We start from the raw sequence: 23,676 nt of genomic DNA, 5'->3' as shown, positions 1-23,676 counted from the left end.
TCAATACTGTTTAAATATTAACAACTTTATGTGTGTACTATAAATCCGAAGTCAATGGCGATTCTTTCATCAATCCTAGGCTAAATATTTGGCTGCCAAAGTAATCGATTTATCTCGTAATAAATGCGTGCTTACACAGTTTTGAGTAGAGGGGCCCTTTTAATGTATATGTATACTGTCACGTTCGAGAATGTAATTTATTTTAATTTCTTTCACATACTACTGAGATATATTTATAGCCCACTAAACAGAACAAACAACCTGCTCCTCTAGCATTGAAGGTTCATTGTGCTGTTTAACCAGACTTGTATGAAAATGATCATTGCAGACCGAGTAGGTGTGACACATATATGGGACGAACTGACGGTTATACTGTGCGAAAACTAGGCTAGTAAAATACAAGACTGTCGTAAAAACGGATGGGGTGTGTGGGATGATTCGACGCTCATACTCGCTTCCTTTTTGAATTGCCACGGGTATAATAACCGGTAACACTGGGCGGTATAGCCTCGTTGCCACCACCACACGTGAGACACATAGCCGAGCGTGTAGATATCCACCACACGCCGTTCTACCCTCTGTCTAGCTCCCCTGCAGTGAGTGGGAAACACTTCTTATAAAGAATTGTCAGACAAAAGAATCTCTACAATGGATCTTATGAAAACTAACAAACGCTGGGAAGGCATTCCAGATATGTTCGTTGTGATCACAAAATTCGGTTATATCACGGAGAGTAACGCGTGTTGTAAGTCCTGCAGCATACAGTTCCGAGGCATGAGAACTTACGAGATCGGTGGTACCGTGGCAGTAATACGAATACGTCGCATGCCGTGCCAATGCTAAGTTAACCTAAAGACGTGTGAGCAAGGGCCAAACGCTTCCAAATTACTCAATAAATACATTTTTATCACAATTGAAAAAATGATGAACTCTCACGGAAACACAGTTATCAGATACAATCAGTGCGCGATCAATGAAAAAATAATAATAATTTTTTCGTGTTGCTATGATGTTTTATTGTTTCTCTGATATGCGAATTTTGTATTTTTCCATCTAAGAACGAAATACACGCGTTAGAGGGCGACATACACAATATGGAAAGTAGACCGTGTCAACGCGATCATGTTGTCGACATCGATGACTGAGAGGCGTCGGATTTCCGACTAACTCTTGGCATAGTCACAACGTGTCTATTCCTGTCTCGTTTTCACGTCACATCCTGAAAACAACGTTGTTTGTGTATGAAACAGACGGAGTTTGAAAACGGCAAAATATTAGTTGGTGAATTTGATAAAATTTTAACGAGAACAAATATTGAATTAAAAATGATTACAGATATGTTGAGAATAAAGTTCAGAATAAAAAAAATAGATCGCAAAAGCGCATTATTATCATCAGGATTGAACGAGAACCGACTACTTTAAGTCACATGTCATAATACACCAAAATAGTATGTATTAATAACATTTGTTGTTATCACATGAGACGTGTGGTAGTTTGTCGTAAGTGGTTTAATGAATACTGAATTTTGAGTATATTTAGAGGGAAACACAAAGTTAACGTTTCCGTCATCTTTAAATTCGATAATATACCGTAACATTGAGGAAATGGTTAGTTGACTTCAACGTCGGGTATTCCGGTGAAATTGAAAAAAAAATCTTTTTAATTGGCGTTTGTGAAGTATTTCACGGGTTTTTTGTTGTTGTTTTTTCACTCTATAGCTCCTGTCATTGTATGAGAGGTGTGTCGATCTCATTTGCATCGCCTAACCATGGCACGCGCCAACGTGTGCATTTCAGCATAAAATGGGCACTATCAACCATGCCAACTAATCGGCGTCGAGGTCCTCATTAGGGTCGTCATTTAAATTGACATAATTAGACGTTCCGTCTTGTGATTGGTTGCTGGCGTCACCACACAATTGCGTTTACTCAATAAAAGGGTGCAAATGGCGCAGTCATATTATAGTCAAGTAGCCTCCCTGAACACAACAACTGCCTTCTACATGCTCGCATTACCCTGTATCTATTTAGTTCAATAGAAACTTCGAACGCGGGTCGACATTTTTGTTGTTGAAAAAACAGTCGTCGTTAACGAAAATATTTGCGGAAAATATCGAAGTCGGTGTACATCGACTGTATTTGGAGCTGATATCGCCTCTGGTGGTGATTTCGGAAAAATTGTCTGATTTGGGTGTCGTCCTCCTGCCGAGTTTCAACTTTACCGCCATAATTGAGGAGTTGATGCAAGAAACTAAGCCATACGTGCCGCATTTGGAGTGTCCCTGTGTTAACAGCCCCCCGTCGTACGACAGAAGCATGTTTCTCACAGCTACAGGTAGGTGAAATTTTGTTATCGTCTGCGTCTGATTTGGCGGCATGATTTCATCCGTTGCTTCATAAACTACGGTTTCTATTTATCTCATATATATCAACGCATCGAGTTAAAATCTGTTCTCAGTATGTTTAAAACATTCATAGTTTTTCGTTATCGTCTGCGATGTTGTGCCGCCACAATTTACTGTATTCATTTTGCCTCATAATTATCAAGTTCCAATCTAAAAATGACATCGAATTAATTTTAAATTTTCATAGCTACGATGAATTATGATTTCCCTTTCTTCTAAACCATATTTTAGTTGTGTGTTTCTCGAGGGGAGAACCACAGGGAGCCCGAGTAAGGATACCTTTCAGTAAAAAATTGGCCAGAATGAAAGCACACGGTTTGTTGGCACACAGCGGCTTCCGCGGAACCATTATTATTAAGAAAAATCGCTTTGAAATGTGACTTCCGCCAACATTGCGAGCGACACAAGTCACTGATCACCCTCAGCAGAGACGAATACGCCCGAAGGCCAGTACCGCTGATAAGAACACGTGGGACAGATGAGGGGTTCGTAGTTACCATGACAATTTAAAAATGTCAAAAAAAATTAGAACTTGAAGAAGACGGCGTTTAAAAAACACCACCAGCATCAATGTTCAGCATCAATGTTACCCCAGTGCCGATAACAGTCAAAACATCGGAAATTAGAAATACATACGATCAGTGTTTACTAGTATTTGCCATTTTTCCCAAAATGTTAGAATATACTCATAGAAAACACACTTTCAAATATAATTTTTTTCACGCAAATGAGTTTTTGTTTGAGTTGTGAGAAGCTAAGCGTTTATTTGTATAGGTAAAAATTGATTTTAAGTAATCTGCGCTTGTCAATGTGTGCCTAGCACCCAAGCTCAGAATACAACAGTCGGTATCCAGATTTCGGCTTTTGAAACTTGTCGCCGAAAACACAATATTGAATATTTTGAATCAGATACCGTGATGGGCAATTGAAACATTGGAAACAGAGACCCAAACTATGTTTTAATTACGAGTTATTGTTTTCACATTATCAGTCTTTTGTTTGTATTTGTTTATCACTGAACTTAACCGCACTTAAAATATGTAGACATGGGCGTGACAAATAAATTATCACTTTCGTAAAGAGTCGAAAAACAAAGACAAAGCTAAATAAATAAAGGCTAACGACACGACAATCAGATCCCTTTCTCCTTCAAGACAGAAACGAAACTTTCTGCACACTGAAATCAATTGACTGATGTAATGTGGTTGTAGTAGTTTTGAAAGCCTGTGGCCCAAAATTACGATGTGATTCAGAAGAAGAAAAAACAGCGAATCGCTCAGCATTGCTGACAATTGCCATAATTGATCTGCCGGAACTCTGTTTTTGTCGAAATAGACACCAGGATACTATTCTTTATTTTGTTTGTTTGTTTGTTTTATACTAAACACAGACAATGTTCAAACCGTGATCATGTCGTGATTTGCTTTTTCATACAATGTGAAAAAAGACAAAGAGCAAAAAGAACTGAAGACAGAATAGACGAGTTATTGCCTCAAAATTGTATACTGTTAGATTTAGTTTGTTTCATGTGGTCTTCAGTTTGTTGCCACCATAAATACCTAATATATAAAAACATTTTATTGCAAACTAAAAACGCTTGGCGTCTGTCGAACGGAAATATCGCTACCTGATAAACTTATATAACCATAAATAATGTTCGAATTCTGCTTTTAAACAAAAACTCGGACTCTATATTCGAGAAAACATCGGCACCATTGTTAACTAGAGTATGCGCAATGTCAGTCAGCAATCTTTTTTTAAATATTGAAAAGAACTACAGTAGAAACTGTTGGGAGGATGCTTTACAATATACTATAATATTATATTATATTTATGGGTTTCCGTTAAATGAAGTCAAATGTCAGGACTGAGCAGACGCTGATGCAGTAATTACGTGAATAATAATACATGTAATAATACATCGTTCTACGATCGTATCGCGTACTAGTATCACCTGGCGCAGATCGCTACTTCTCCATCACGATATCGCCCAGGTTCCTTTCCACAGTTTACTGAATACTAAATTTAAATACTCTTAATAATAATAATATTTTGTTTAATAATTTTAATCAATATACAGTAGTTCGTTTGCCACAACTGCCCGCTGAAATATACAAACCATTGCATCAACTTTTTGTTTTTTGCATTGCAGAGTCTTCGTATAGCGGGTTCATGCGAGAAAGGAGCTGCGCGTGGAATAACCCCCCAACACCTCCCCACAAAGGTACGTTCTTTCATCATATATTTCAGTTCTATTTTGAAAGCTGAGCAAATCACGTTGTATTCCCTGTTTTGCAATGGAGAGCGAAGAATTATGGTACACTTGCTAGTCTGTCTGTAAAACGTATTTTTACTCTGGGTAACAACACGGTTGTTCACTCTGAATCGAGACTGTCGTCATAGTACACGAATATAAAGAGTTTTCACGAAAGATTTCAAATGTATGCTTATTTGGGGAGGCAGGTAAACAGGAATTTTCTCTTCGAAACATGATTCACCGCATTAATTCAAAGTGCACAGCACAATAGAGCTGAGACCGGGGAACGGAACCGACGAATTCAATGGACTTTTATTGTAACATAAATGTATTTAGAATATTCATTTTCAAACAAATGAGGAGAAAGGGTGTTAAAATTGACACGTTGAATTGGGTCGAGAATATATATAGACAGGCAAATGGGGAATCAAATCACCGCACGTCCGTCCGCGTCTCTGTGAATTTGTTGAGCATAGGTTCCATTTACGCTCAGTCCGATTGGCCAAGTATTATAAAAACTATGCAAAACATAGCTTGAAATATAGAAATGTCTGAGTGCAAATAATCACAAAGCAGTTACACCATTAATTTATTAGTATAAATTTATATTTGTAATCGTTTGGAATATTATTTCAGCATAGTTTATATATGTGTATTCACGTGAATTATCTTTTTATCAGCATTAATACTCGGACTTCAGGCTCCGCTTGCAATCGTGTTTGTGCGTGTGTGTGTGTGAGTGAGTAAGTGTGTGTGTGTGTGTGTGTCCTGCGAGATACCCGGTCTGTGGGCAGTCCGATCTCCTTAGAGTAGCGAGTAAGTATATACAGTAAGCATTTATAAAGACTAAAAACCTCCACAATAGCTACGAAACACAAGAGTCGATTTTCAAACCTTTTGCTTCAGTGGAAATCTGTGTGGTTCACAATGATTTCCCTTCGGAAGGGTTCTATTTATAATGTATCACACAATGTACTCGATGTCGCCCTGCATTGAGCTCATGAATCCACCACTCCCAGGCGTGCATCAAGATTCAATCTACGCAGCTCAGCACAAAATATATTTTATTGCTTTTTAATTTCATTTGCTCTTGTGCCCGACGTTTCATATTGAGTCTGTGTAAATGTTTTATAACGTTAATACTGCGTCGGATACGTCCAGGGAATTGATATACGTAGCTTACACAGTGTTCTATTGTCAAAAATAAAGTAGCCTCTGTCTGTGAACAGTATTTTGTGTTTCCCCTCGATGCTTATCACACTTTTAGTGATGTATAATTGAATTTTAAGAAGTTTTTATAGTGATAACCCTAGTTATAACAGCATTAGTCGGGCTACATTATTGAGATTTTAGACTTAGATATCACATTTGGCTGAATCTCTCGCGATTTACGGTGCTACCATGCGAATGGAAGTAATTTTGAAACGAAAACTAAACATCTGCGGTCCACTTTATCATTGCGTTTATACACCCAAATAAAAGAATACAGACTGGTTCACTGTGTGGCGAGCTATTAAATGCATAAAGTGCGTTTGTGGCATTCGCTGTGTCGTTGGTTTTTAATTTCATTTAGGATAATATAATTTTACAGAAAAGTTAAAAATCGTTGCCAAATTTTATAAACAAAATACATTTACATAAAATGAAGCCTTCGAGGAACATGTGTTGAACGTAAAATATTATCTTTTTGTTTTTATTTTTATTTTAGGTTACTCTCCCCCGCTTCCCGCCATGCCGAAACCCGCCGTGGACACGCATGCGCACATGCGACCAGGTAAGCCGAAAACAATAATATTGATTTTTATTTAAAAATAACCTTGCTTGACGTTTTTTGTTGCAAATTGAAGGATGAATTACACTGGAAATTTCTTCCAGTGTTGAAAATAATTTAGTAGAATAATCGTGTCTGGTTTAATCACTCGCCTCACTGCATACACTGGATTTGGTGGATTTTGGAAACCTATATGCTACCCATAATGGACGCGTTTCAATGGGAAAGAAAACTTATTGTATGCGTGGATGGCTTGATGGTACACGATTAGTCACGGCGGCCGGCGAGCTATATTGTTTTGGCCCTACCACGTGATAGGTCACGTGAACGCCCAGTTTTACTGTTCTTGGAAATTACTCCCAAAGCGTGAATTTTCAAATGTAAAATATCTTACGTCGAATTTGATTTAATAAAAAGATTATTTAACATCTTCTCGCATAAATTATCCTGACTGTATTGATATCATGTTTGCTGTCATGTACGATTTTAAGGTAATTTATCGATTTGTTTGTTTGTAGTTGTAGATCCTTACCAACTCTTCGGAGCAGCCAGTAGCCGCCTTGCAAACACAGGTAAGATCACGTGCAAATATATCCGTTGCTATTAGTGATACTCCAACATAATAAATACTCCTCACAAAGTTATGTCAGTTTCAAAAAACGCTCAGTAGGCCATGGTGTGTATTTGAACGCGATCTGTAACTTTTCGATAAATAGAACTAATTTAAAATAAAAAATATACACAAACTTAAAGATAAAGATATTAAAGTGGGATTTGGAGGAAATGTATTTGAAGTGAAAAATTCGATTATCTGTGGAAAATCTAAGCTAAAAGTGTGTTTGTATGGAAGGAAAGTTTTCTTATAATACAATTATATTGTGTACTGTCGTCGCCGGATCAATAACACGACTGTGATTCTGTCCTTGTTGTATCCATTCCATTACACTGCAAACACACTTCCACCTCAGTGAACAATCATCCCAAATTCATTGAAAATCTTATCGAGAGCCCAGATCACAAAGCAATGTATAAAGATTGGCAAGCGTTAGCGTTGAACGCAGTCAGTTGGAAGCCTATCTCTTCAGCCTCGTCCCAGAGTGTCTCAAGAGAGAACGGGTACATTCGTATGATGGCTGCCGATAGGTGGATACAGTAAAAGCATAGGAAGTCCCTGATTCCACGTCTATCCGCTCACTGCAGCCTGCTTCATTACAAATATCAATCACTGGGCAAAACTACAGTGGCGCATGCGCTGTAATATCGACATATTAGTTATTTTAAATTTTAATAGAAATTCTGCAGATTTATAATTTTGTGTCAGCATTGCAGAAATACCAAGCTTTCGGGCAACGTGGTCTTGAATTCACCTCCTAACAGAATCATTCCGTTAGAGCAATTTTAGTCTGATCTGGATTTTAATTTACCCCTTTACCATTCAATGTGCCGATTGTTGACCAGTAAGAACACATGCGTGGAGTTTAATGCGCAGTGGAACATTTAATGCTTTATCCATTTGAAGCGAAAACAAAATCTTATCCCACATTTTGCCCCTCGTACAGAAAGGTAGGCCGACGCCGCGGAAAAGATATTTAAGCATTCTCCAGGCGGGCCTTCTATTTGGAAAACGACCTCCGGTTGATCGAACGGATTGAGATTTAGATAAATCAGTTGTCGCGCTCGTAAATTGCCCTATGTGTGTCGGATGTTTCCACTCCGGTAGCTAGTTAAATTGAAAAGTAAAATTAGCATTAAATGTACGGCGTGCTATGGGTGTTTGAAATGAACGCACAAGAAAAACAGTTTCTGTCAATGTACGGATTTATTCATGCAGAATCCACGCAAAATTGACTTTGAGGTAAATGGGACTACTTTATAATGGCAATGCGTTCAAACTTGCCTCGAGCTTTTATAAGACGCCAAATTTGATAAAATAATTTCAATCATTTGTAACCATGGAGATTCCCATCCCAGTGCGTAGTTCATAAGATGCTAGTTATGTGCATACAACTGAGAGTACTACGTCACTGGTGACGTAATTGGGACATATGGCGCTAATGATGGAAGGGTGCAAGTCCCCCCCCCCATTCCACTTAATCATTCATGTAAAAGACTTCCGTATATCAACCAGGTTTTTCCGTTCAACTAAAATATTAACGGCAGGTGATGGTTTTTTGAAGGATGTCCACATATTTACTGCCTTCCTGTCTATGTCTTCAAAACCGGAATGCTACAGCTTCTTTTTTCCTATCGTCTTCCTGGACATACCTATAAAAGCTTATGTCTCACGGCGTCAGTCTTGATTAAATCAAAATTGCTGCGTGTCTCGACGTCCATGATGATATTTCCAATATAATGCATTACTAGAACTACTGTATTTTGTTAAGTTCTTGTTTTATTTGATTGTTCAATTGTGACCAGTTTAGTTTATTTTTTAATTAAACAATTCTGGGAACTCAACGTCATATGCATTCGTTTTTATGGGAGGATTTCCTTTACATCTCTGTCAATTTTATGAAGCTGAAAATGGGACGTGACTGGCGTACAATTGGAAGTTCATCTTATATCCAGCCTTTTAAAGTACCTTGTACTGTGATAGATAGATTAGTTAAATATACAAATAAAAGATTTCTGCAATATCGTTCCTCTTTTCGGAATCTTCAGCTCATACAAGGATATAATTGGTCATAATTAGAATAAAAATGAGTTTTAAATGTACCAAAACAACAGCTATTATAACTATTTAAATGTCCACTGATTTTTTCTAACTAGAACATTTCTCAAAATTTGCATCAAAATTGAACACTAAATATGCTATATCATTCTGGTACGCCTCAAAATTTGTCAATATTTTATACGGAGTTAATTTTCTTTTAAAATGCCTTCACATTTTGATAAATTAGTGCGTGTTAGCTGCTTACGCGTAAAGATACTGTCGGCAAATCACTTCTATTCGGGATTGTTATAAGCCAAGTGTCTGAAATTCGTGAATCTAATACGGAGACGATGACAATCACGTAAAATATTAGATTCAGATATCTTTATGTTGCCTTTCATTCTGATAGCGGCAAAGTGACACTTGAAAATACTCCAAAATGGCGGTCACAATAGAACTGGGTAATTAATGGAATAGTGTTTTCAAATTTTGCCAGTAAAAAGCAGTGCTTACAGCAAACGTCACTTACACATCCGATGCCTTGCATGAATGTCGACTAATAACTTCCAACTGCCTTTTATTGTGAGCGACATCGGAACAAAAATTGCACTTCGCTTTAGAAAATAGCTGACGGAAGAAAATAGGCTGGACTATTTCCCGCCAAAATTGCTTGTCAGAAAATCAGACACAGGGAGTCAGGTCATTTCTAAATTGCCCCCTTACAAAGCAATATACTCTTTGTTGTCAACGTAGAGACGCGGGAAAAATAGCAAATACGAAATTGCGAAGTAATTTTGTGACCCTAATTACCGATATTATCCCTCCAAAATGAGTTATCTGAATATTATTGTGCAAACGTACCGGAAGTCATAAGATCTTTTGCCGTAGGCTTGTCTCATGTACTACACCGGAGTCAAAATTGGCTTCAATCAGTTGAATTTCTGAAATTGCACTTTTTAATAATTTGAAAAACACTGAGAGTGTATGGGAAGATGCATCCGCATTCTATTTCAATTTGTAATTTGTGTGTCACATGAACAAGTAAAATGGCACTGTAGCCACACTTTCACGCACCAATTTTGTTTTCCATTATTCAAAGTTATTATTTCTGGAACTTAACATTATTCAGCATATCAATTTACCGAGAATGATGTTAAAGTTTTGAAATTGTTTTCTCAACATCGAGAAAGTCTTCCCAAAATGCAATGGAACCTCTCGTAAATTTAAGACAACAGCTCAGACCCAAAGTATCACCACCGTATTCCGACAATACTCGGGAAATTCAATCCAAAAACGTATTGCTCACATTTTCCTTATTGAATTACTTAATTTAAACGCTGGTCTACCAATTTAAATAGATTATTTTTCTGTTATAATGTTTCTAATTAGATATTAATTACAAAATAAGAATTGTGTTATCATCATGTCAATATTACTCTGGAGTTAATTAAATCATGAATTTACCACATATGAGCGCGCTATTGTACCACAGTGTCAGTCTATGTCGGTGATATCTCGACTTGAAGCCTCGTATATAGTGCTGTGATATAGCTGGTATGGTGAACACCCTGGCTCATGCATTGTGTAAATTTGTCAGTTTTATATACATCAAATTCTAACTTGTTTTACACCGTGACCATTTTATATTCAAAATGGTGAGATATCTGCTGGAATATCATTGCGTGCTGGATAATAGCAGTCTGAGAGTACTACATTTGCTATCCGACTGAGTTTGTTCCGTTTTGTTCGGTTAATATTTAGTTTTCGTTTGACGTTCAAATAATTACACTTTTAATAAAAGTCAGTTGCAATTAAAAATGTGTGCGTTTTCGCCAATTTGTCAACGTTTTTTGTTCGCTGTCTGCATATATGATTCTTAGGTAAATTTGTTACATTTTACGGTAAATTTGAACAATCAGGTGTCAACAATCCAATATTTTAGCGTCATTTTAATTCAATCAAACAGTCTTTTGAAATCTAACCATCTACGTGCACATGGTTTTGACCGAAACGATCAGCTTCGTTCTCAACTACTATGGGTTAAATTAAAAAGGTATCGTTCTTCCAGTGACATACCCTGACATACCCTGACATATACTATGCAAATTACGTAGACTTGAGGATGTTTTACGTCAAAAAAAAAAAAAAAAAAAAAAAAAAAAAAAAAAAAAAACGGCGGCAGAGTGATTTTAACTTGCGACTATCTAACATGATGGTTAATACTATCACGCCGTGATTTTAAAGGCACTTCCGGTTGTTTTTCTCTGTGTAGGAATACGACATGTTTTGTTTATTTTGCGAGGCTTTATCCTGTGTCCCACGTTTATTTTGAAACCAAGGGAGAAAACTTGTGAATGACGATAATAATGACGCTTCATATTTGTCAAGTGATTTCACGAAATCATCGCTAATTATCGGACTCGGAACCATTTCTGAATATCATTTAATTAGGGTGCCAATTATGTTCAATTTACGTTTAGCATATTTATTATGAAAATGTTTGGAAATTCGCAAAAAGGCGATAAGTGCTTGTCGTGCACTGTGGGGCATCTCGTGGTGGTATGAGTAGCGGCCCTATTGCACGTCTAGTACGCCCCGGAGGCCATCGTCAACAACCCAGTTTTTTTCGACTCGTTGTCTTTGAAAATCCCTGCAAACAGCCTGAAATTTCGGAGAACTCTTTCACGGGTTCGTTTTAATAGCACTGGGCGCTGAATTCAGTTTCTACGCCACTTCAGCACCCGTGAAAGATACGGAAGTCAACACAGTGCTGCTTTAAAAGAAGGTCTCTCCGGCTTTCCTATCGCTTTTAATTAACGCAAAGGACTCAATCGCAAATTCAATAAACGCAGGCAACGCTATTCCAGTGAGCTGGATTCATTCGCAGCCTTTTCACTACTCTAATTTTTCGTTTCCTTCCGCCCGGGAAGCGATGATGGATGGAGTTTCAAATGACTCGAGTTTCATTTTTCAAACTCGTTATAAACGGGGACAATGATTGCATTTAATCAAAGTCACCCGCTGTTCATTAAGCTTCCGATAATGTTTGTACATTTCAAGCTAACGATCTTGGTATTGTGCCGGGAATCACATGTCGCTTTCAAACAAAATTAACATGGGATGATTTAACAGGTTGTTTTCCTAATAATAATCACCACCTTTCCTCGAAAATGTCGTTCTCTCGACAACTTCTTAGTTAATTTCAACGTCTTTTTAAAAAAAATGCTTCTTAGGAGTAAACACATTCTCAATTACATATCGAGTTCTCATTTACTTGATAAGCGTCTATTTCGCGCCCTAACCGGGCTAATCCTGGAATATAGAGCGTGACTTCTGACACTCTGTGGACAAAGACTGTACTAATGTAATTATGCCGTATTGTTACAGTGTGGTTGAGAAAGCGCAACAGTCAGCGCGACTCTGCTCTCATCAATTACACGATAGTAGTTATAGAAAAACGACGGGAGTCCCGGCAACTTATATTAAAACTTCATTTGGTGGTACGCGTTAGCATTTTCTCTATAATAAAGTTCAATTATCGTGGCTTCCCGTAGATCGCTTTGATTATTTCTATCTCGCAGTATTCCTACAACTCATGGAACGACGCGTGTTCATGTATCCCCATTGCCGCTACTGGTCGATCGTTACATAGTATTTACGACTGTTAATATTTTTTTTTTATTTTAAAAATTTAATCATTCTTATTTAACAAAACAGAAATGTGTTACACAAATTCATTGTTCATGGTTCGCGTAATTTCTGTTATCCACAGATATATCATATTTTCACCGCTAGATGCGCCATCCGTCCATGTACTTGGCACATCAGTACTCAAAAACGTGGTGGAGGGAGGGGGTTGACAACACATTTGAAACGCGATATGGATACTGCTAGCTAAATACAATAATCGACGCGGTATCATCTTTCTCACAGCGAGGAAAACTGTAGGGATGGGGAACACATTAAGCCGAATACATACATAACCGGAGAATACATGCGGAGTTCGGATGTAAAACCGGCAACTACGATAAAAAACAGCTACTATGGAACGGGTCGATGTTACAATCGCCCTATGGTGGCTTTGCTCAGCTTGCAGAGACAGTGAAAAACTCCGTCATTGAAAGACGGCAGGGAGTACACCAGAAATATCCGGGCTTTTTCCGTTTACTTAATGAAAGTTAATTCGCTTTTCACATCACCGATGTCTCGCTATAGAAAAGAGCTGAATTCCGTCGGCCATGTCGAATCAGCTTTTAGTTTCACTTGTTTACTGAACCAAATATCGGGTAACAACTAACACTCCTTCAAACCATGTTCAAACTGAATCCATACCGCATTACAGAACCCTGGATACAGGTATAGGTGACATTGACTCGTGTTTTTAGTTATTTCGGTTTTTATTTTGTTTCTCACTTTTACGTCATTGGCTGCTACAGCATCAGCAACAATTGCAACCGGATTTATGTGACTAATCATAAAAAAACATTCAGCTTGCAAATATATGGTTCATCTAACATACTCAGTAATCGTAATATTATTTTAACATAAATTTCAAAACTGTAAAACAATTTTTTAGACGGTGTGTCGTTTTTTGATAACAGCTATGATTGTGTCAAGCTTCTAGTATGAACAGTCATAACAGTTATATTATTCTTCCTATCCAATTTTAATAGTCATTTTTCTCTATTATATTTCTCACTAGGGGGTCGCATCTAATACCCCCTAAGCCGAGTGTCCAATTCCACTCTCATTACCATTATGATAATCATCACATGAATTCGTTGTAGTGCTTACAGATATTTCGCAACAGTATTTTTTTTTAAATATAGGTGTTGTGTTTCTGATACGCCTTATCCCATCATTGTGTGAACTTATTTTTACTATTTTCTGAGACGTGTATATTGTGTATTATTCCACCTATTTACTAGTATCGTTGTTTTTTTTGGCACTCCAAATTGTCAGATAACTTCTGTAGACAAAAAACAGGCAAATTTAATAATATATAAATAAAAAAACGACAACAAATACAGTGTTGTCAAACTCATTTTAAACTAGATAACATTAAATCATTTCTGACCAATATTTCTTTGTATCGATTCAATCCGCACCTGTATAGTACACACTACACTATTGTCTACGTTTTGATTCAGAATGATTTCCGGTTCCGGTACGTCACACAGAGTAAAATGAACGCTTGATTTGAGTGTTTCTGACATGAATATTGATGTCATTTCCTGTATAAAATACGCCTCGTTATAACATATGATTATGGCGGCACTTTGTTGATACTATAAACTGTCCACATTTTTTATAAAAAATAATGTATTGGTGAACTAAATTAGTTGGACTATATTTAGAATTCCAGTTTTATATTCCCTACAATTTTGTATTGAGTTAATGACATTTGATAATAATTGCTCCTTTTTGTATTGTTTATTTGTAGGTAGCGGACAAATTCAACTTTGGCAATTTCTACTAGAATTATTATCAGACAGCAGTAACGCCAATTGCATCACGTGGGAAGGAACGAATGGAGAATTCAAACTCACAGACCCGGATGAAGTTGCACGACGATGGGGAGAACGTAAAAGTAAACCAAACATGAATTACGACAAACTGAGCCGAGCTTTACGGTATTACTATGACAAGAACATTATGACCAAAGTACACGGAAAGCGATATGCCTATAAATTCGACTTTGCTGGACTGGCTCAACAAGTACAGATGCAGTCAGAAGCTAACACATATAAATACCAACCAGATCTATCATATATTTCGGGGTATGGACATGGACATAAATTCAATTTCATGCCCACTGGCATGCCGTCGTCGTCTACGTCTTTTTTCGCCCCACCAAACTCATATTGGTCATCGCCGACAGCGGGCAACATCTACCAAACCAGTCACGTGACGCATCATCCACCCAATCATGTATCGTCTAGACTCAGTCCGTACTACAGTTAAGGAGACAATTGACAAACAAACAAACCAGGGGAATAACAATTGAAATCACTTTCTCAGGTGAATCGGAGTGACGTCACTTCCCTTCCAGTCTGCAATATATTATTTTACTGTCAAGAACGTTTTGACTGCAAGTACATTTTTAAAACGTGCAATATTTTAATTAGCATATTAGATCGTTTTATTGAGTGAGAAATATTTATTTTGTAGATGGCGTCTTATTCTGGTGTCATATTTGTCACCGAGGTCAAACTGTGAGGTCAACATATTGAGATTAGGTTTCTCGAGAATATGTTCGACGTGTTTCTTCATTGTCTGTACGTAATAATGTGTTAAGCAACACGGTGTATGTTGCATACATTACCCATGATGCATTGCTGTTTATTCACCCGTACATTTCGCCTCACGTGATCTGATAAGACTGCGAGAGTAACAATTAAGTCCGCCGACCAGCAAAACATTGTATTTATTGAAATCTACTTCTTTTTGTAGGCGTATAAGACAGTTCCATAAACTCGTTTATTTAAGAATAATCGCGAGAAAGTATGGATATTTTGGATGCATGATGTGAATATTTAAAACTGTGCCGCTAAACATTCTGAATGCACTGTCTCTTTATGGTAAAACTTTCAGAGCGCGCTGCCCATATATGGTAACAAATTCAGAACGCGTTGTCCTTATATGGTAACAATTTCAGAACGCGTTGTCCAAATATGGTAACAATTTCAGAGCGCGTTGTCCAAATATGGTAACAATTTCAGAACGCGTTGTCCAAATATGGTAATAATTTCAGAATGCGTTGTCCAAATATGGTAACAACTTCAGAACGCGTTGTCCAAATATGGTAACAATTTCAGAACGCGTTGTCCAAATATGGTAAACGCTCACCGTAACATTAAGTTATAATTTTGTAAAACGTACAATATGCGATTTTTTGAAGTTGAAAATAAATATTATAAATACTTAACATTTTCCTGTTGTGTTGTCTGTTATACGGGTCGTCAGCTTATATTTCGAACATGAACGTGCACAGAGTTGAAATTGTGTCCTGGTTTAAAATAGACGCAATTTTAATGAATAACGATATGACAAATATTCTGAACCCTAATTGGCAGAGTGGGTCCACTTCTTTGCAACTTTGCTTTGTCTGACGAGGAATATAAACATTGTCATATGTCTGTACGTCTAATATCCAGATTTTGGTCCGTCGACACCAAAGCTACACTATCGCACAAGAAGCCTTTGATGGGAATATTAAAATTAGTTGTTTGCACAATTTTTCTACAATCTCTTTTAATAGTTACCCCCCCCCCCAAAGTACCTTCGACTTATGGATTAAATGGACATTCTCCATACAGTGTATTCTGCCACCAAAGCAATATTAAATGGAAATTTAATGAAATATCCCGTCGCCAAACAACCTGAAGCTCGGTTCACAGACACACATAGAGCTCAGAATCCTACATTCTCCAAATCGAATGAATCTTGGTACATCCCTATTGAATTTGGCGAATTCACAAACAGGCTACGGGTGGACCAATTTAGAATTGGATGATGGTTGTAGTGATCCAACCGGTACGCTATCAGTGACGCGACGGGGTGCATTGTGTGCGCTGTGTTCTTCTGAATAAAACAATTCTCGTTATAATTTCCTGGATTGGCATACTTTTTCATAATTAATATTAGTTTATTACAAACAATTAGGGTATAAATCGTGAACACTATTGTTCTTTTAAATCAACACGTTTTCTTTCAATCATGTATGGTGTGTGTCACGGTAATGTCCCGTAGTTGTTGACTACATATTGTCCCTATTGTCTCGTTCAATCAGAGCGATCAAATCATTTAATAAAGAATGGCACAAATCAGTAAATTGTATATTGTTATGGGAATGAGAATTGAGTTCTCACGGATGGTTCTACACGCCTTCATCGTGTAATTGTTTGACCAGTCTTAACGTAACCAATCACGCCCACCTGCCATATTCAAACCCGGGCGCATGATAACAGTCAACCTAGCAACCTGACAATCTAGAAATTGCCACCTTAAAAAATCACAAAATCGATTTTATATATTATTTTTCACAACACCTGTAGCTAATCAAAAGTTTTGATCATTTTGGGTAATTATAGAAAAATACATTTTTGTGCGAATGTAATATTTAACATACATGGTAGGAAACATGTTGTAGCACATTTCCACCAAGTGTAAGTCCAAACTCACTTAATTTAACCTGTTGTATGGCTTAATGGTTCTCTGCCCGCCTAACATCAGCGAGATTGTGGTTTTAGCTCCCGTCATGGCTGCATACTTAATAGTAAAAAACAAGTACAGTTGAAAGGACGTAAAACAGGCGTAAAACTGTCGAGTTCGTGTGCTGTTAGTTGTTCAGTTCTCAGTGTATATATACATTACAGCATCCTTGTCACAGCAAGTAGCGGAATACTGTAGAATACTTTATTTCAGCCGGAATTAATTTTCTCTAAAAAGATTTTTTGGTGTTTTGTATGAAATTTATTTTCACTGATGTTAAATGTAAAATCAAAGACATTAGAAAGAGAATGTCTTTGGTAAAATATAGGAAAAAAGGTATAATTGCTGGAGTTTATTTTCACTGAATCATTCCTTCAGCGAAAATTAATTCCAAGCGAAAATAAAGTATTTTGCAGTACCGCGGGATGACTGAAATTTACACTTCCATAAAACCACGCCAATCGGAAACTCGTCATATTTTGAAATGACTAAAAAAAAATGGAATTTCAGAGACTATGTAGAATACCGTGTCTTCCCCCAACAAGGAGGGTTTGAAGCATGAACACAGTGAATTGGCAAGTATGTAATCGACAATTATGATTATTAGATTATGAAATAGAATGGCGATCATACCCATAACTGACAATACAAATCAGAACATCATAGAGTTTATGTATTTATGTTATGTATTTATGTACACACTATTTATGACATGAGGGAGGGCGTGGGAGATGGGAAGGTACTGCGCCAAACCCAACGATATACAAAATGTCCCTCGAAATATTGAAGGGAAATTTGATACCGTTCGAATGATTCATTATAACGTTCTCTGTAACTTATGTTGGTGTAAATTTTAAAACGAATGGGCCGCTAAATTTGTTTTATTTTAAGTTATGCATTAACTTTTTTGAATTAAAAAAAAAAAGCTTGCAAGAGTTCCAACGTTTATGATCGGTGATCTCCTAAGTTTATTTAGTTATTCCAAAATAATCATTTGTGTCAAATTTAATTCAAATGAGATTTCTTTGACATCAAAAACCACAGAGTCGTTGATACAGGTAATGAGTAAGAGACAATTTAAAATGATATTACATCGCGACGTCGACGACAACTGCGCGTACATACAAACTAGCCTGGACATGCTCGGATGATAGGGGATATGATCCTCGTCGATATAAAAATACAGTGAACAATATGGGTAGCCTAGCATGGTCAACATGTGGTCTGAACGGAGTGACATGCCATCGCGCCTGACAGACCACTTTATCGCCATCTTCAGCACCGGCATAAACTACTCTAGTGTTTGCATTTTAAGAATGAGTCACGAATACAGTTTGGACTGAATACATAAGCGGCAATCCTCCAGTTATACTGAACATAATTCTTTGTGTCGAGTTTTGTACGGTACCTATCATAGTTTCGTTTATTTCGTTATATATGTAAATGATTCTCGTGAAATTTTTTTCTGTCAAACGAGAACACGATTGCAGTCCAATTTGAATTCGTACGTGTACACCTTTTAAAGATGATTATGCCGTTATTTTTGTATTTATAATACTACTAAGTCATTATGATTTTTCATGGAGTAAGAAGTAAACAGTACATAGACAGCTGGATGTACACATGGGAAACTCTAGACTACATGAAAAGAGGAGTGAAGGGAAACTCGATTGACTGCGTATTACGTTCATACACAGGTTGAGAGTAAGCGAAGGACACCGGACGCTGGGACCGTACCGTTGTTCGGCGTGCTTATAAATTTTAACTAGAATTATAAGATTATCTGATAATAGTTTAACCGAAATACGCGCGTGTCGGAGATCACAACACCACTCGCGTTGCTTAATTGTTTATTTGATTATCATTACGATTCAAAAGAACAATGTCATGTAATTGACACAGCCCGGATATTGCGAAAAAAGGTTGTCCGAATAACAAAGAAAAACAGATTTAAAGATTAAATATTAATTGTTTTTAAACAACCGAGGCTAATTAAATAACATTAAAGTGGGATTTTGACCAAGGATGGTTTACTAAGTGGTGTGTGTTTCCCACGTCATAGATCCGTGCACTGTGTCCACACTTCTTGCTGACCATGGAATTAATAGTTGTAAAGGACGCATGCGCACACGCATGACTTGGCTTTATGTGCTAGTGATATTACACATTTCTTGGTTGGGGAAAGATTTATTTACGGTTGATACCTAAGACATTAACAGAAACTGTCAATTGTACAGCTATATGAAAATAATGTATTAATATTTTATTAGGGCGCGCTCGTCCCGCTTTGATCGAGCCTGTACGCCGTTTTCGTCATAACGCTGCGGCTATTATAGCCGACTGCTGTTCCGCGTTATAAAGTACAGCCAACGGAACGACAGTCACCTAACCTAATATGAACACGGATGTGAAGGAAACTCTGATACCATCTTCTAACAGATACTAAGTAACCGTTTTATAAAATACGTTATCACACGTAAGATGTTCTGTGTGGGTTATGCTATATACCGGTTTTTTTTCGCCACACAACACTTTTTTTTCATTGTGTATGATTTTCTGGGGTAGTTTTCACAATATTATAGCTCCAATAAACCCAGGAATAAAAAGGTTACATAATTCAAGTTATATGTCGTGTTTCGAGTACGCTGTGCATTTTGGTCACTCTCGAAATGATATTTCTCAACAACTTATGTAACTTTCATATCTGTTTATTCTGTGATGAAAATATTTACATTAACAGAAATATAAATAACAAATTCTAATAAATAAATAAATAAATAAATAAATAAATAAATAAATAAATAAATAAATAAATAAATAAATAAATAAATAAATAAATAAATAAATATTATTATTGTCTTATTGTTATTCTGGCTTCAACTTATTTAAAAAGGTAAATTCGAGTACTTATCTACTACTTCCTCCAAAGCTACTACGGTGTTAAAGGTTTCTCACCAAATGGTGACTCAGTGTAGCCAATGTATGAATAAAAACATGTATAGCAAACTGACATGCAAAGATTGGCAAAACACATCGAGAAAATACAAGATATGTACAATACTGTTATATAACTATGCATTAACAAATGGATTTGTTTAAATTCCCATTACTTATAAATATAATCAATATGAATTCAAATTGCGTTGACGGTTGTACTTTTTTGAGATATTATAAAAATAACTGATTGCAACTGACGAACGGCGGTGGTTACCATATCAATAAAATAATCACATTACGAGTTATAAGGACAGGAACAAATTTAAAGCGCGGTGGTCGTCGCGCAGCGCGTGTTCGAATTTCATGTAAATAAACAATGTATTTTACACGCGAACAGGAAGCGGCACGACGACTGCCGCCCTTTAAAATGTCACAAATGTCCGGAAGAATAAAGCTGTTCTATGGCCTGCAAGCATCGGCGTAATGCTGATACACGTCATTTCAGCCAATCTACGTAATTTCAAATACAACACGATAATAAACACAATTTATAACGGAAAACAGACATTTCATGTTATAAATACAAATGTAGCACGTTTCCTATGTACACACCTACGTCGACTATCCATATAAGGTATGCACACTATCCATATAAGGTATGCGCTACTAGAGAATATGCCTAAATATGGAGTTTAGTATGCCTTAATTGGAGAAGTCAGTGGTGAATGCACAGACTGGTGTACCCGCGTGTTGGGGGTAAGTCATTCTTGTCCCATGGCAAACAGGGAATTGCTATTGCATGATGGGTGAAACGACAAAGCTGTTCTCAGGCTGTTTCCATCATCCGTAATATGACCCAAGGTGTGGTGACATGTGACTCGGGTGATGTGTCATGTGACTGCTGGGGTAGATATTTGCTGCTGCGGACGAGGACCAATACGATGTAGGGTTAGCAAATAAACCCGCGGACGAGGTCGCTATGGGCGTGCTCATAAAATTCAGTTTGGGTGCATGGCTGTAACTCGAGAGATAGGAATAGTCCGATTGGTACTTGTACGCCGTGGGGTCAGAGTGCATTTGCATTTGTTGAGCCAGTCCAGCAAAGTCATATTTATAGGCATATCGTTTTCCGTGTACTTTGGTCATAATGTTCTTATCGTAGTAATACCGTAAAGCTCGGCTCAGTTTGTCGTAATTCATGTTTGGTTTACTTTTACGTTCTCCCCATCGTCGTGCAACTTCATCCGGGTCTGTGAGTTTGAATTCTCCATTCGTTCCTTCCCACGTGATGCAATTGGCGTTACTGCTGTCTGATAATAATTCTAGTAGAAATTGCCAAAGTTGAATTTGTCCACTTCCTAAAAAATCAAACAAATGGGAGAATTATCATAACGTGTCGTGTTATACCGATAATGTTATTTTTTTATTGATAACATTTTGTATTTACCACACAATATTAACATAATAATTTACAGAAACAAAAGCGTACACAAAAAAAAAATGTTTTGTTTGTGCTATTTCAATAATAAAAAAAATTAAAACAATGTTACATTGTTGCCATTGTTATATAAATATTATCACATCGTTGCCAGGCAGATTAGTTAAGCAGAACAATATGGAAAAGGGCGCGGCAGTTTAAGAATTGTCATGTCATAGTTCAACTTAACCATGCCCGGCCTGCGTGCAATGCTTGGTTGTGGAAATGCAAATATATTATTTAAAAAAAAAACATATTCGTCAAGTTTACTTCACTGTTATTATTGTATTACCACGCCTGGCAATCGTACCGGATGCACGTGCATGACTTGGATTTTCTTACTTTAATTTTGTCACGAAATGGGACTATTCAGTTGGTCTGTTGTCACTTATCCATTGTAATATCACGTGACTTGTTCGATATTCACCATTCCGGCCGCGGCGATCTTAAAATTAATATTCTTCATCGAACAAAGTTCGGTTGAGCTTTGCTACTTGTTCGCAGATATATATTTAAAACTATAATCTTTTAGAAAATACAGTAATACAAGAATTCGAATATGCATTATTTCTTTCGTTAATAAAGTGTTAAAGCTGTATTCTATGAAACCATTTTTGTTTTACTTATTTTCTGTACGGTAGTCAAGGGGAAACAAATAACGAGAATAAGTTTAATTCAAATAATAATAAATTATTACAAAGTCGGAAATAAAGTCGTTGTAATTTATTGGTCAAACGCATTACGGCCGGTAAGCATAAACCGTAGAACACGATATAGATGACGGATGGATGAAGATAAACATAAAACGCTTAAACTCTTGAAAATTTATCACCGAGTATCAACTGGCTACCTAGACAGGTGCGAATGACAAATGAACATCGTGGTGTTCGAGGTATCCTCGGCAAAATGTCTTGATACGGGGTACCCACTGAACTGTAATAACACACCGTTTTATTATTCCAACCGATTATGAGGCGAACACGTATCAAATGCGACTGATGAAGACTGATTTAGGTTACCATGGTGACAAGCCATAACTTAATGATCGCCATCTTTCATCGTGTCAACAAATGCGAGGTATGAGATGGATGTCGGAAATGGTGACGGAAATTGAAGAAAGGGTCGACTTGAAATCACCAAGTGTCATTATTGCTTAAATTTGATTGCTGAATTGCAGACGTTCGTTTTACTGACCCCACTCCTGAACATTGTATAAATAACATTTTGACAGGGTTCTAATTACACGAGGCGTCGTCATATTTCCCGGGACGTGGGTTCTGATATATTTCAGAGTGAAAATTTAAATTTTTAAAAAAACTTGTAAATGCACAAGCACAATTCCACGTGGCAGGTGACACTTCATCCAACTGATATTCTTAATTTTAAGTTACTAACAAAATCTTTACTAATGATAAGTTTAATTGCTTCGATTTCTTTACTGAATGTGTTGGTTGATGTGAATTCTATTGAATTCGAAACGATTAACTACCCTACTACAACTTACGAAACTTGTCCTGTTTCATTTTGCCACAGATGAAACTTTCATAGTCGATTGCGATCGTGACAACCAATAGTCGTGACGTCCGTCAGCGGATCAATGGTCGCCTCGCCATTAACAGCGAAGATGGCGACTTATTATTTGTAGTCATGTAGGGGTGGGCTCTAAGTCGTTGCCGGGTGATGTAATGAACACGTGTCAATAGTCCATAAGATATCAGCCCATCGTTAATTTTTATTTGTATTTAAATTATAAAAATAAAGGTTAAATTCATTAAATGCATTTATTCTGTGAATTAGTCGTCGCACTGAAATACAAGGCTTTCAATTACAACATACTATGTAATTAAAATAATGTCAGATTATTCGTGGGTATACAAATATTTGGTTCGTAATTCAGGTTTTTAAATTAAGCATCAACACCAACGCAAACCGACATCTGCATGTATGTGCAATTTTTGAC

The 23,676-nt window shown here is 37.0% G+C and overlaps 2 protein-coding genes across 2 annotated transcripts in view; one reads left to right on the top strand and one right to left on the bottom strand.

The window, feature by feature from the left end:
- Positions 1 to 1,995: 1,995 nt before the first annotated feature.
- LOC100373440 (transcriptional regulator ERG homolog) lies at positions 1,996 to 15,178 on the top strand. The gene is made up of 5 exons (XM_085499702.1): positions 1,996 to 2,337; positions 4,560 to 4,631; positions 6,373 to 6,438; positions 6,954 to 7,007; positions 14,532 to 15,178. The coding sequence occupies exons 1-5, from the start codon at positions 2,244 to 2,246 to the stop codon at positions 15,050 to 15,052; spliced, it is 807 nt and encodes a 268-aa protein (XP_085355828.1). The 5' UTR covers positions 1,996 to 2,243; the 3' UTR covers positions 15,053 to 15,178.
- A 5,235-nt stretch (positions 15,179 to 20,413) lies between these two features.
- LOC100374192 (transcriptional regulator ERG homolog) overlaps positions 20,414 to 23,676 on the bottom strand; it is a 42,158-nt gene continuing 38,895 nt past the window's right edge. Inside the window, exon 6 of the mRNA XM_078013436.2 lies at positions 20,414 to 21,597. Within this exon, the coding sequence (XP_077869562.1) occupies positions 21,080 to 21,597 (518 nt within the window). The 3' untranslated portion in view covers positions 20,414 to 21,079. The remainder of the gene's footprint in view (positions 21,598 to 23,676) is intronic.

The sequence above is a fragment of the Saccoglossus kowalevskii genome, chromosome 5 (assembly GCF_978046115.1).
Source record: "Saccoglossus kowalevskii chromosome 5, keSacKowa6.1, whole genome shotgun sequence".
Classification (NCBI taxonomy): domain Eukaryota; kingdom Metazoa; phylum Hemichordata; class Enteropneusta; family Harrimaniidae; genus Saccoglossus; species Saccoglossus kowalevskii.
Note: the sequence above shows the minus strand (reverse complement) of the source record. Positions and strands in the feature narration are given on the sequence as shown.